Raw genomic sequence first — 12,074 nt, 5'->3', positions numbered from 1 at the left:
CTCTTGTTCATCCCATATAGGATTTTTAAGCAGAATATAAATGTCTTGTCCTCAGAAATATACACAATGTGTAGATGATGACTTCATGGTGCAAGTAAAGCAACTTCTTGCATACATGTATTTTGTTGTCATATCAGAAGAGATAGAACACAACATGTCAATGATATGTCACAAAGTAGTAGTATAAAAGGCTCCTACTAGTCATGGACATAAAAATTAATAATAATTTAAGACATGGCACCATACAGGCCACCATAATCTGAAAAGATGTCAGGACATATCAAATTTGTACTGAAGACTCTGTCCTAACCAAGAAACAGTTGAAAATATGGTCTGAATAAGTCGCCATATCATTCCTGACATCCTATTGTAGCTGGATAATCTCATTTTTATTCATACAGGGAAAAATACACTCAGGCGAGCCTGTTTTTCATGTATCCCTGATTTCAAAATACAACACAACTACCACTAATTACACATTAACATAATGACCAATCATATTGCCACATTACATACAGTACAGAACTACAGATATCAATTGCTGATGACAATGCAATTCTTGTAATTAAGTACTTTATTGTTCCAGTGAGTGTTCCATAACTGAGTCCCGTAATGTTGTAGACTGCTGCAGTGTGATGTTAGTCTAGCTGATGTGAAGCAGGTGGGGTCGTAATCCCTTATCTGTTTGGCCTCTGTACGTGTTCGGGATAGACTCTACCAGTCTCCACAGGTCGCTGGGAAAATAGTAGAAATTGGCCAAATAGAGTCAGTCAACTGTATTAAGGGAGATAGGGTCAAATATTGCGGATGGGAATGTTATCCTCCATGGCCAAAGTTCCCCGTTCTCTCTATAGCCGACGCGGCTAGTCTGGTAGAGACTAGTTCGGGACACAACTGTCTATGATGTCTCCTAAACTCGCTTTGGTGAGTAGTAAAGTCATGTCTGGTCAGGAACCGTGATACTTGACTTCCAACAAGTTTTTCCATCACCTTTGATGTAACACTTAGGACAGACACTGGACGTTAATTAGCAACGCTAGCTCTGTTTCTGCACTAAGTTCTGGACTTGGCTTTCTTCTGTCACATTCAAAACATGATATGCAGATTCGATGTTCCAGGGATAATGTGGACATATTTATTCCCATGTGAGATGGAAAGCTGACAAGGTCACCATGGGTCACTGGTTAGGTGTCACTCAAGTATTGTGAGCATGAAATACTCGAGTGTAACAAAATATGGAAAATTACAGTAAACAATATGCTTGCTACAAAGCCTATGTCGTTGTAGAGCCATTTTGGTTTAAGTTTCATGGAAAACAACATTGCCAATGTTGATCCTTTTCTGTTCCAAAGATGTTACCCACACCCCCTTTTCAGTTGTGGATTGTTCCGCACAGTCGTAACTCATTCCTGTGTCTCTTTGAATGCCCCCAAAATCAGAACATTTTGGGCCACATCACACACATGACACAACGCAACTCGACATTCCTTTGCGAAGACAAATCCTGCTCCATTCTTGCAAAAATATTCTCATGAAAAAAACTCTCAGGCAAAATCTGCAGTACGTGGCAGACGTGCCCCTCCCACTGCGCATGCCCCGGCTGCGTCCTTCGCTTCACCTTACTACGCGACGAAGATGGCGGCCACTGTAAGTTCTGAACTTCTTTACTTCACGTTTCCCGGCAAACTTGGCATTAATGGTTGTACAGTCTGTACTATCTATTCACCAGGGGGGTATGATTGTTCTCCTTATCCTTAAATGATGGGTTAATGTGTAACGCTACCCCGTCAAGTGACCGGGCAGCGGTACCATACCAAAGTCCACTCGGACAATAATCATAAATCAGCGATTGGTTGATCTTTATTGGACAAGAACAACATGGCTTGATGTGTGGGACACACCTCTTGTTTGTTGTACAGACCACGATGCAGTGGGCTCCGCACGATTACCAGCTTCTGGCCAAGCAGGACGCATATAAGACCATGGAGGCGGAGTTGAAGAAGCTGTATGACACGGCACCGGAAGACGACCCGGCCAAGAAGGAGGTTAGTCACCCCTACTTTGCGGTCGTCACACCCATTATGACTGTTCATACAGGTTTTCAACCAAACCTGTCAAATACCACTAAACTTTAATACTTAAAACATTTAACAGTTAGACATGGGATATAGGGTCTCAGGGTGATCAAAGATCAAGATAGGGTTCAATTGGGTTATTTTTATTCATACTTAAAAGTACCCTTGTAGATTTGTATCATAAAAATTCCTGGAGGGGGCGGTGCTGCCAAGATCATATACCAACCAGAAATATGTGCAGGACAGTTCTAAAAATTGAAAATTTTGAATGTGTAGAAATGTGGTAAAGAGTTTACAGCGTACTCAGAACACACCCACTTATTCCCAGGGGTGACCATATGTTTGTACATGTACATGCCAGGTGGATTAGATTTCCAGCAACAGCCTTATCAAGATTGATGATTGATGCTTACAGTTGAAACACCTTTAATTCATTACTCAATAGGTTAAGTACAGGTCACTGTATCCACTATTAAACTAAGCTGTACTTCATGGCCTTGAACTTGTCTACTATATATATGTACTGGCCGACAGGGCCTTCCAAGGAAAATAAAGGTTTATTACTACAGTAACTACACTACTGATATACTAGTAAGAGGGCTAATGTTTTTGGCCACTTCTGGTGAGAAGTAGTCAAGTTTTGTTGGGTGTGGTTTGCATAATAGTAGTTTTGACTCATTTTCCTTTCTCTAGTCATTAATTTAGAGAACAAGATGTTCTTAATTGTTGGTCCCTCGGGAAAAGTGCATTGTCTAGAACTATTTGCCTGTCTTTATCTATAGGAGGGCCTGCATGCCCTTTTTCATAAGGCGTAATGCAGCCTTTTGCGTCTTCGTAATCCGTAGGCAGTCGCCCAAAATAAACGTAATTCGTAATCGGTACATTAGCCGTAACGCGTAATTGGTCTAGCCTCCTGTGCAGGCTTCCTATAACGAGGGCATATATATTGGGGGGGTCTCTAATGCCGGCAAGGGAGTTGTGTAGCCGAGGGAGTTTTGTAGCCGAGGGGCGCGCCGTTATCTACAGTGTAGCCTGCACAGGAGGCTATAATTGGTCACTTTCATGCTAAGTAAAGTGTAATCCATAAATTACTAGTATATGCTGATTTCAAAATCGTCCAATCCACAAGCGAGCGCCTAGCTCCCATCATCATGTCCGCGATGAATTTTCCTATCAAAGTCCCCCAAAGTATACTGTGGTACCCAGAGCATCGTGCTGAAAGGCAAGGCAAGCAAAGGGCTCAACAAAGAACACCAGAGTATCCTGGGTGCGATAACCTCTCCCGAGATCGTACGATGGTCCCTATATGATGCACGTACTTCAAGTATTTGTTTACCCAATGCACACAAAAACAATCAGTTGCACCATCGAAAACCACATTATATTGTCTACTTCGCTCAACAGCAAGTTGAACGGTTTATCCATTGTCACTCCCATATGTCAGAGGTGAAACTCTCATAATCCCGGATTTACTCACAATAAGCATGAGAGTGACCAGACAGGTTCGACTTCATTTCATGCACAAGAAATACCGTGGCGGATCATCAATAAGATATCTCTAACTTCATGTTAGATTCATTGTTGATGATAATGCTTCTGAGTGAACCCTTGCCTGGAGCACCCTACACAGCATGAGAAGAGTTTGACAGTTCAACATGGACAACAAAGTTAAGCGAAGACTGTTCGTTTCAACTGTCGAGTGTGTACTGTTGTATGGCTCGGAGACCTGGACTCTAACGGTACAGGACGAGAAGTCACTCGACGGGATGTACACCTGGATGCTCCGAAAAGTGCTGAATGTCACCTGGGAGGACCGTATAACAAACTCCGCACTCTACGGTGATCTTCCCAGACTCTCCCAGAAGATAAGGCACCGAAGGATGGCACTGGCTGGACACTGCGTCTGGCATACTGAGCTGACAGCCAGCCAGCTCATCCTCTGGGAGCCAACAGAGGGAAGGAGGAAAAGGGGCAGGAGACGCACAACCCTTATTGACAATCTGAAAAGGGATGCTGGGCTCAGTGACATATCTACAACAGAGCTTTGATCGCTAATGGAAGACCGGACTGAATGGTGCAGAAGAACCCATTGTCTCCCGAGATGACATCACCGATGTCCTCGTTCAAAGTTCAAGGAACAAAGGGGACCTACATTTTGATAGCAATGTATAACAACTTTATCTTTAAATATAAATTTCTGCAACAAATCCTTCAACATATTCTTGTCTATTTAATTATTGTATTCTGGCCAGGATACCTTCTAATCTGTTTACATCTGTTGCTGTGAACTGGACTGATTATGTTCACCACTTAGTCAGCATGTAATCACCAGTCTGGAAGCACCCATGCTAATTAGCAGCCATTTACTTGATGATTTTGCTTTGTCAATCTTTAAATGATATGTCTTTTTTTTTTTTCTTACCCTATAGACACTCCTGAAAGATTTTGAAGGCTTCAAGAAGCTCTTCACCAGATTCCTCCAGGAGAAAAGTCCCCACATCAACTGGGAAAAGATCCAGCCTCTTCGTGAGGGAGCTGTAAGTCTGAAAGAGATTAAAATACTGTGTTAACAAGAGAATGACCAGAGGTTAAAGTGCATACGGTACTTAAAACCCTTGTCCTGCTGTGCCCATATATATATGGGTTACACAATAGTGCCTGTATGTGGGTTCCTATATGTTCGGGTTGGGGCTATTTCTCACCAAATGCGGAAGTAACTATCCATAGCAGCGAAGAAGAAGTCAAGGACCAATGACCTGATAAAGAAATCAAATAAATGAAAAAAATTTCGTAAAAAACGCATTGATTTTAACTCCGTGTTAAAAATTTCCAGGGCCCAGGCTGTGCCCAAAAATAACCCATTAGCCGCAGGGTGCACTGTGGGGCCATATAGGGGTAGCACCCGAAAGTGCGAAGAAACAGCTAGTGAACTGCCCGGCAGGGCCCCTTTTTCCAATTGTGACCTAAGCATTAAATAGAAGACCATGTTAAACCAGTATGGTTACCTGTAGGGCTAACGCATCAGTTTTCCTTGGTAGCTTCTCATACCAAAGTCTTACATAGGCATGCACTGTTGAGTGATATCTGTTATGGTACCGACTGAGAATGAATTTAGAAGTGATTGCAGGGAGGTTAAGATGTGTTCTGTGTTGCAGGTGTTACCATATGCTGACATCAATCAGAGAGAGCTCACACCCGAGGTTTGCTCCAACCTACTGAGCAAACTGGTCGTGCTGAAGCTCAATGGAGGCCTCGGCACTAGCATGGGCTGCAAGGGGCCCAAGAGTCTCATCTCTGTACGGAGTGGCCTGACGTTTCTGGACCTGACTGTGCAGCAGATCGAGGTTGTAATACAGCACTGGTTTAGATCTGTCTGCTACATGTATATACAATGTACTGTAAATGCAGAAATGTTCGTGGGGATTTAATTTCGAGGTAGGGAGAAAATGGAGTGTTTGCGGTGGTTTTGAGTCCACGTTTGAAACATTAGTAGCGTTACAGTCACACAATGGAACGGCTTTTTGTGGTGGTTTTACTTTCGCGGTAAAGAGTTCACCGCAAAAACTGCAAACGTAAAACTGCCGCGAGTATTTCTGCATAAATACAGTATCATGTCATAAGGACATTCTTGTCATTAAGTAGAGGGAAAAGTATGGTGTACACTTCTTTTCCACAATATGTTTAACCTTCTGTTTAGATGATCAACTAATTGTTGTCACAATTTCCACTTTTCACATATCAAAGCAGTCCTTCTAAGTTTATACATTATCTATATATGGCAAGCAAATTCTCATCGAATTACTTTATTTCTGTGGTAATATTGTTATAACAGTCATGATAAGTTGGGCTGGTCATTGCATGTCAAACATAACCGATGTACATTTGTGTATAACTGTTGATTTGTAATTCAGCCTTAATCCTGGCACTTTTGCAGTTAGGTTGGTAGATAGAGTTTCTTCCTAACACCTGTGTGATACTGGTATCTGGTAAATCTTATTCTCTCCAAGTTGCTCCAAGTAAGTCCAAAAATGATGTTGATACCAGCTGAGAGTTCATGAAAAGTATCAAACCTTACAGGCTCTTTTTCCAGAGTCCAGTTTCCTCCTTCCCTTGTCCAAAGTAAGATTTTTTTACCTCCATGTAGGAGTTGAACCGGAAATACAACAGTGAAGTGCCTTTGGTTCTCATGAACTCCTTCAATACTGATGAAGACACTGAGAAGATCCTGAGAAAGTACAAGTCTTGCCAAGTTAAGATATTCACCTTCAACCAGAGCAGGTAGTCATCAGTCTGCACATCCTTCCTTCCTCATAATATAAAGCTATATCTTTGAAAAGTAGTTCTTATAGTGTTATGACTGGAAAGAATGATGATGAACAATGTAACTTATATTTGTTTGTCATAGTGAGAAGGGACTTTTTCTAAAAAGAAGTTTGTTGTAATGGTATATTGCAGGAATTCCTAAGCATCAACTGATTCCATTTTAAAGATGTTGTTCTTTTGTCCATGGCCAGGTATCCCAGAATAAACAAGGAGTCCCTGCTTCCCATTGCAACAGATGTGTCTGAGTCCAACCTGGAGGCGTAAGTATATTTGCAGTATCAGGGGTTTGTTCCACTTTTGTGGCTGGAACGTACATGTCAAATCAATTAAAGCAAGTCGGTAGTGTAGCTTTTTGTTTGAACTGCAGTACTGATGTCTGCCCCTCCCTTCAGGTGGTATCCACCAGGACATGGGGACACCTACAAGGCTTTTGCAGAGTCTGGTCTCTTGGACCAGTTCATTAAGGAAGGCAAGGAATTTGTCTTTGTTTCCAACATTGACAACTTAGGAGCAACTGTGGACTTCAGTATCCTTATCATAGTTTTTTCAAATGCTGTTCTATCTTTTTATGCCATAACTTGGATACAATATTGAATTAACATGTGTAGTCATGCTTCTTGTCCTATAGTTTGTACAATTAAGAACCTTTTGTGAAGAGACAGTTATTATTTGTGGATTTGATGATGTGAAATTGTATACCGAGTAACCTGTATATGTAATAGCTTTAGGTGCCTTCCATGCCAAGCAAAATAAAGTTACAACCTGCTGCCAGAATTGTACAGATCAAAACATGTTATTGTACAGGGGAAAGTTCCTGTAAGGTTGTTAGTGGAATTGCCAGTTATGACCTTAATTGAAAAGGCATCTTGAATCATATGGTGAACCCACCAAATGGCCCCATGAGTGAATATGTCATGGAAGTGACCGACAAGACACGGGCTGATGTCAAGGTGATGTACATCCACACTTATGTATTAATCTCAGATTTACAGGTTTTGTGCTGAAATCATGCATACAAGATGAAGACATGTGCTTTTTATGGTGTGTGGTGTTCTGCTGGCATTGCAGATGTTTGTTCCTTTGTGCTTGGTGTAAACTTGATGGATGCATTTATCACAATATCAAATTGGCTAAAGAAAATATATACATTGCACTCAATATGTGGTGTCTGATTCAACGTTTTCAATTATGATTTTTGCTCAACACTTACTAAGTTTGTTTATGTTTTTACTGATTTAACATTGCAACTCTGTATCTTACCACCACAGGGAGGCACATTGGTAGGATATGAGGACAAGCTACGTCTTCTGGAGATTGCACAAGTGCACAAGGATCATGTAAGTATATTTTCTTTTGTGTGATTGTGATTGTGTGATTCTGTGTTTCGTATTCAAGAATTACTGTTATTACAAGAAAGCTGTGATACACCTTCCCTCAAGTATCTTGCTTTTTAACTCGCATTGAAAACACCATATAATACCTAAGGGGTGTCACATGTAAAATCAGCTATTTGTAACCTTGTACTTTTGCTTTTTTTGTTAATACAGGTCGATGAATTCAAGTCAGTGACAAAGTTCAAGTAAGTGTGTGCATTCTTGATTTCAAAGCTGATGACATTTAAAAAGGTCTCCTCCAGATAGATAGGTAAATTATGAAGTACATTGTACATTGTGTTTATACAAGACTGCATCAAAGACTGCAGAGCAGTTTCTCTTGGAAAGCAATAAAAGGGCTTAATTGGAGCCAGAATCATTAAGATAGGATGACTTACTCTATGTATATACAACACCACTGATGCTGAGTACATGTTTTGTCTGAAACAGGAACCTAAAATCAGCATGGTAAACATTTGCAACAGAGTTATATTATTTCACTTGACTTGTTTGTTATCTAATGTTGACTGTAAATTGTAGCAAGTCTGAATTTTGCTGAATTTTCTCCTGTATAACCCGGGACATTTTCCTGCAGATTCTTCAACACAAATAACTTGTGGATGAAACTTTCTGGCATGAAACGCCTTGTGGACAAGAATGAACTTGACATGGAGGTCATTGTCAATAACAAGGTCAGTTGTACCAAGATAACATGTATATCAGAGGCTTTATTTTCTGCATTTTGATACTTAATAAACCAAACTACTATTTGTGCAGACCATGCTTACATTTCACTACACTACTGCTGCCGTGTTATTGCCAATTCCTGTCATATTAATGCTATATCACTGACAGGTTTATTGTTATATCTGCTAGGATTGGATGTGGGGTAGCAACTAGAGGTATTTCAGCATATGAACCTGCATGTGCACATCTTTTATGACATCGTTCAGGATTTCTTTCTGAATAGCATTTTGTTGCGTGAAAAATTTTGTTTTAAATGACAAGTGGTACATTTGTTTTCAGACCCTCGGTGATGGGCTGGGTGTCATTCAGCTGGAGACTGCTGTTGGGGCTGCCATCAAGAACTTTGACAATGCCATTGGTAGGTCAACTGTTTACATTGTGAGGACTTTGGGAAGAACAAAATGTACATTATTCACATGCTGTGATATTATGTTGTTGGTTACTGTTGTGGACAAACATGGGAAAATCTCTCCTCTGTTTGTCATTTTTGTTAGTGTTGTATTCTAGTCATTACTAAAGAGTCTTTGTGTATATTTTTCATAATAGCTAAAGCTGCTGTTCAACTGTTGTCATAGTGCCTACTCTCATCAGTCAAGAAATAATAGTGTTTTTGTAAGAAATCTTTCTTCAGTTATTTACCTACCCATGGTGTTCATTCCACGTTTAGGAGTCAACGTACCCCGGAGTAGGTTCCTGCCAGTGAAGAAGACGTCAGACTTACTACTGGTCATGTCTAATCTGTACGACATGGACAATGGCTTCTTAGACATGAGTGCCAAGAGACAGTTCAAAACTGTTCCTTTAGTCAAACTAGGGTCTCACTTTGAAAAGGTGATTTCTCACTCTGCATTTGATCTGTAGTTAAACATCTAGCTGGCCTGAGTGTAGGAAAATCCATCAAAAGTGTACAAAATACCACTGTAGTTGATATTCTCATGATTCTTTTTAGAATTGTTTACTACAGCTTGCATTTTGAATGCCCTTTCCTTGCCACTATCTCAGGTAATCTAATGAAATGATAAAATTTAAAGGTCTTTAACTCAAATATTTTTGGACGTTTTTAAAGTTTCTTCACATCCTTCATAAAAGAGAGAATGGAATTAGAGAATAAAAAAGAATTTTAATTAGTGGCCACAGGGACTAATTATTCTGCTTATTACACACGTCACAGGGACTAATTATTCTGCTTATTACACTCATAGGCCAGGACATACAAGAAAAGTATTTGTGTTCTGCTGGTTTCAGGTTCAGGAGTTCCTGCGGCGTTTTGAGAACATCCCAGACATGTTGGAGCTGGATCATCTGACTGTCTCAGGAGATGTCACCTTTGGCAAAGATGTGTCCTTGAAGGTATAACCCATGTCCGTACATGTTATCATTCCCCACAGGGTGTTCAATTGTAATAATTTTAATGGAAGTTCCTTTTGATCCCTTGCCTATCAATGATAGTTAAAATGGTTTTTGCAGGACAGTTTTCAGAGTCGGTAGACATTGTAAGAAATGACAGTAATTTGAAATTCCTGGTAACTGAGATATTTTCACACAGTTGATTGTTTCAGAAAGCCGAAACAATATGTAAGTTGTTGGTTCATGATTTTACTTGATTTGACTTGTTTTCCTTGTCTAGGGTACTGTAATCATTGTTGCTGAGCATGGGAACCGTATCAACATCCCTCCTGGTGCATTACTGGAGAACAAGATTGTGTCTGGCAATCTTCGCATCCTGGACCATTAGAACCCACCTTGTACGTATCTCCTGCTGTAGACAGCCTACATAGACCCTAGCCTATGTAGACCTGAATCATCAGACACAACCCAAATATTTGACAAGACATAGTCATACAGTGTAACCTTGATAGTACAAAGTTTACAATGTTGTTTTGCTTGAAATGATAGCTTATCCATATGTGCTGCACAGAAAACTACATACATGTGACCCATTAGAAGTAAAAGTCCAGGCTAGTATTTATGATGACATCAAAGTTTCATGTAATAAGTGCAGAATAAGAGTTTTGCTTCATAAGATGAACAGATCTCTGCCAGTAAAAACTGCCTGAACAGGGTGACATCATCTGCACCAAAGGCTAAAATTCATCTTACCAGCCATGCTTTATTGGGAGTTAGAAATGTCATGTTGTGGAATAGTGTAGTCAGCCTTTTCAGCTGCTTCCGTTAGTGAACATCAAGTACAGTTATGTATAACAGGTTATACTGTTAGCTGGATGGTAGATTTAAAGAGTAAGAAGCTGTGATCTTAACTGTATATTAGTGCATTGCTTTTCCGATTTGCAATGTAGTTGGCCACTGCTAGGCCTTGAAATTTATTGTGTTACGTGATATTTTTAAGATTTTACATGATTTGAACAGATTCTTATTAGTATATACATAATATTATGTATTTTTTTTACACCACGTAAAATTCTGTTTGTTGTAACAATCTAGGAAGTAACAAAAAATACAGTAATAACCCATGCAAGCTGCTGATATGAGAAACAATATCTCAGCCGCATTCATGAAATATTAGATGTTCTTAAATCTACTGTTGAAAATTGGTTCAAATTATGCAATAATGTCCCCAGTTTTCTTCAAGCATTTGTTACCTGAGAAAATTTTACTACTGTGTTATTTTTGTTTATCCTGACAATCCAAGGAATTGATACTGTTTTGTTGATAAAGTCAATATCAAGAGACATGTTTTTTTAGACTTTCTTGAAGCCTTTGGTTGTAGTAAAAAGGATTAATGGCCAAATATGAGATTGACAAACTGAGATTGTTAATATGGTATGAGATGAAACTATCATGGTGAATTCCAATTTAGATGGGAATGTTAAGAATTGGTTACCAAGTTTGAGAAACTCTATGATCAATTATAAGAAAACTGTTGTTAGACTGTAGAAAATACATTGCATGGGCCCATGTGGTATGTCAAAGGAATTATGCTCATATCCATTGTGAGAAAGATGAAATATTACAATAAAGGTAGAAATGATATTCTTTGCAAAATGCTGTCCAGTTGTGATCAGGTAGAAGGGCCATCTAAAGGTGTCCACTTCCAGCTATTGAATGTTTTATGAATTATCTCTTCAGTATATATCAGGCGTCTCCTACCCACCCCACTGCCTCTGATACTGACTGTAACCATCAGTGAGCTGTTTGGATCAATAGAAATCATGACAACATGACAGCTGTTTCTTCATTCAAGTTTTTGGTACACAAATATTGAATCTTACAGTCCTAGTATGCTGGCTAAAAACAACAAAGTATGATCCAATAAAAACTTGAACCATCTTCGGGTCATCCACTCGACCACTCCAAGAAGGAAGGTACAGTTCGGAAGGTAAGCAGAAAGTCTCTCCCATGTTTGTGTGTTCAGATTTCATCTTCACAAGAATTTGTCTATGGACAAATACACACAGACATATAATGCCTTGCAATGCTAAGTAATTGTAACAGAATGTACAATCTTGCTGAGGATTCAGTAATGATGAACAAATGGGCCATGTTTATGTAGTCCCAGATGATACTGGGTGTGGTTGTCTATATGGCCTGGCTATCA

General features: G+C 39.7%; 1 protein-coding gene across 1 annotated transcript; it reads left to right on the top strand.

Annotated features, from left to right (window-relative positions):
• The first annotated feature begins 1,511 nt into the window (after nucleotides 1–1,511).
• On the top strand, nucleotides 1,512–11,509 carry LOC136433035 (UTP--glucose-1-phosphate uridylyltransferase-like). Its single transcript, XM_066424799.1, has 15 exons — nucleotides 1,512–1,647; nucleotides 1,920–2,045; nucleotides 4,505–4,612; nucleotides 5,231–5,419; nucleotides 6,220–6,353; nucleotides 6,590–6,658; nucleotides 6,791–6,924; nucleotides 7,260–7,348; nucleotides 7,667–7,735; nucleotides 7,946–7,977; nucleotides 8,367–8,463; nucleotides 8,798–8,876; nucleotides 9,186–9,349; nucleotides 9,764–9,868; nucleotides 10,146–11,509. The coding sequence occupies exons 1-15, from the start codon at nucleotides 1,636–1,638 to the stop codon at nucleotides 10,251–10,253; spliced, it is 1,515 nt and encodes a 504-aa protein (XP_066280896.1). The 5' UTR covers nucleotides 1,512–1,635; the 3' UTR covers nucleotides 10,254–11,509.
• The last annotated feature ends 565 nt before the right edge of the window (nucleotides 11,510–12,074 follow it).

The sequence above is a fragment of the Branchiostoma lanceolatum genome, chromosome 4 (assembly GCF_035083965.1).
Source record: "Branchiostoma lanceolatum isolate klBraLanc5 chromosome 4, klBraLanc5.hap2, whole genome shotgun sequence".
NCBI lineage: Eukaryota > Metazoa > Chordata > Leptocardii > Amphioxiformes > Branchiostomatidae > Branchiostoma > Branchiostoma lanceolatum.
This window is presented reverse-complemented; position numbering and strand designations above follow the sequence as displayed.

Coding starts and splice junctions, on each gene's coding strand:
- LOC136433035 (XM_066424799.1), top strand. Junction 2,046..4,504: donor ACGACCCGGCCAAGAAGGAG/GTTAGTCACCCC, acceptor CTTACCCTATAG/ACACTCCTGAAAGATTTTGA. Junction 7,736..7,945: donor CACAAGTGCACAAGGATCAT/GTAAGTATATTT, acceptor TTGTTAATACAG/GTCGATGAATTCAAGTCAGT.